The 1420-nt window shown below is 56.0% G+C and overlaps 1 protein-coding gene across 1 annotated transcript in view; it reads right to left on the bottom strand.

Annotated features, from left to right (window-relative positions):
• Nucleotides 1-486: 486 nt before the first annotated feature.
• Nucleotides 487-1420, bottom strand: part of EIF1 (eukaryotic translation initiation factor 1) — a 10313-nt gene continuing 9379 nt past the window's right edge. The window contains exons 2-4 of the mRNA XM_008923960.3: nucleotides 1217-1420; nucleotides 1028-1129; nucleotides 487-707 (exon numbers count right to left, since the gene is read on the bottom strand). Coding sequence (XP_008922208.3) covers nucleotides 663-707; nucleotides 1028-1129; nucleotides 1217-1420 — 351 coding nt within the window. The 3' untranslated portion in view covers nucleotides 487-662. The remainder of the gene's footprint in view (nucleotides 708-1027; nucleotides 1130-1216) is intronic.

Here is a 1420-nt window from a genome sequence, read left to right as displayed (position 1 = left end):
TAAGACTTTAAATACATTACATAAAACATCAGAAATTAAACCAAAGCTGTTGTTACTGCACAGGGCCTGAGGCAGCAGCTCTATGGACACAAAGCTCTGCAGCTCCAGCCACAAGGCTGCTCCTCGTGTTAGTCCAGAACTGATCCCTTGTCACAAGTTTAACCCACCTCGGGGCTCGCGGGGCCCCGAGCTGCAGCCATCCAGCCTCCACGTCACTCTTCTGCCACTCTTGTTCCAAGCCAAGCTTCCCCAGATCCCTGTGCCAGTGGGAGCCAGCACTGCCCCGAGGGACAGTGCCATGTCCCCGTGCCCCACCTGAGCTCGGGGCCCGGGCTGGGCAGGACACGATTCCCATCGTCCGGGCTGGAAGCGCAGCTGGACTGAGGAGCCATCCGGGCAGGCCGAGTCCCTGGGCTGAGCTGGGAACAGCTGGGTACCTTTGGCTCCAGGCCGGAGCTCTGGGAAATGAGGGACAGGCAGACAGGATAGCATGGGCTCGTGTCAGTTTATTACATCACCAGTTACACCAGTCCAGACTCAACAGTGGACCCAAGATCGTTACATTACACAAACCGGCTGCTTTTAAAGTTATGACAAGGGACAGGTGGGAATTTCATGGTAAGGAAATCTTCTTGCATAAAGCTCCAGAGGCCCACGGGCACTTAAAACCCGTGGACTTTCAGCTGGTCGTCTTTAGCCAGTCCAATCTGCAAGACAGAAAACGCATTTACAGCCCAGAGCGAGGCTTTTGTGCTCCCCCACACCACCCGTGCCCAGAACTGCCCCATTCACAGGGAGGGAAGGTGAGACTCCTCTGCAAACCCTGCTAGGGGGGAATTTGCCTCGATCAAGGATTAAAGCAGAAAAGAAAGAATCATCACAGAGAGGGCTACGCTGAAAGAGACTGTGAGGTTCCAACCCCCCTGCCCCAGGGCAGGGACAGAGCTGTTCTCCCTCCCACCCTGCCGTGTGTTTATTATCTAATCTCGTGTTTAATTTCACGAGCAGCAGCCCGGGGGTGTCCTACCTCCACGAGGAACTGGCAGATGTTCTTGCGCTGGTCACCCTGCAACTGAATCACTTCTCCATACTCGGGGTGCTCAATTACAGTTCCATTGCAGGCAAATTTCTGCAGCAAGGAGACAAGAAACCTCTTTAGCACCTCATAAACCTCCTCCCGCCACGCCTGGCCGCCCCCCAGCCCCTCCGCACCCACCTTCTTGAAGGCCTTCACCAGTTTCTTTTTATCGTAGTCATCCGCGATGCCCTGGACTGTGGTGAGGGTCTTCCTGCCGTTGCGCTGCTGGATCCTTATATGGATGTAGTCCTCAGTGCCGGCCGGGAGCAGGTCATCACCCTTACTTGCATCCGCAAAGGGGTCTGCGGGGCCAGATCCAAACGCGCCGTCAGGCTCCGCCCC

Source organism: Manacus vitellinus, unplaced genomic scaffold (assembly GCF_001715985.3).
Source record: "Manacus vitellinus isolate BGI_N305 unplaced genomic scaffold, ASM171598v3 scaffold_72_pilon, whole genome shotgun sequence".
Lineage (NCBI taxonomy): Eukaryota > Metazoa > Chordata > Aves > Passeriformes > Pipridae > Manacus > Manacus vitellinus.
The sequence above is the reverse complement of the archived record's forward strand: the minus strand, read 5'-3'. Positions and strand labels throughout refer to the sequence as shown.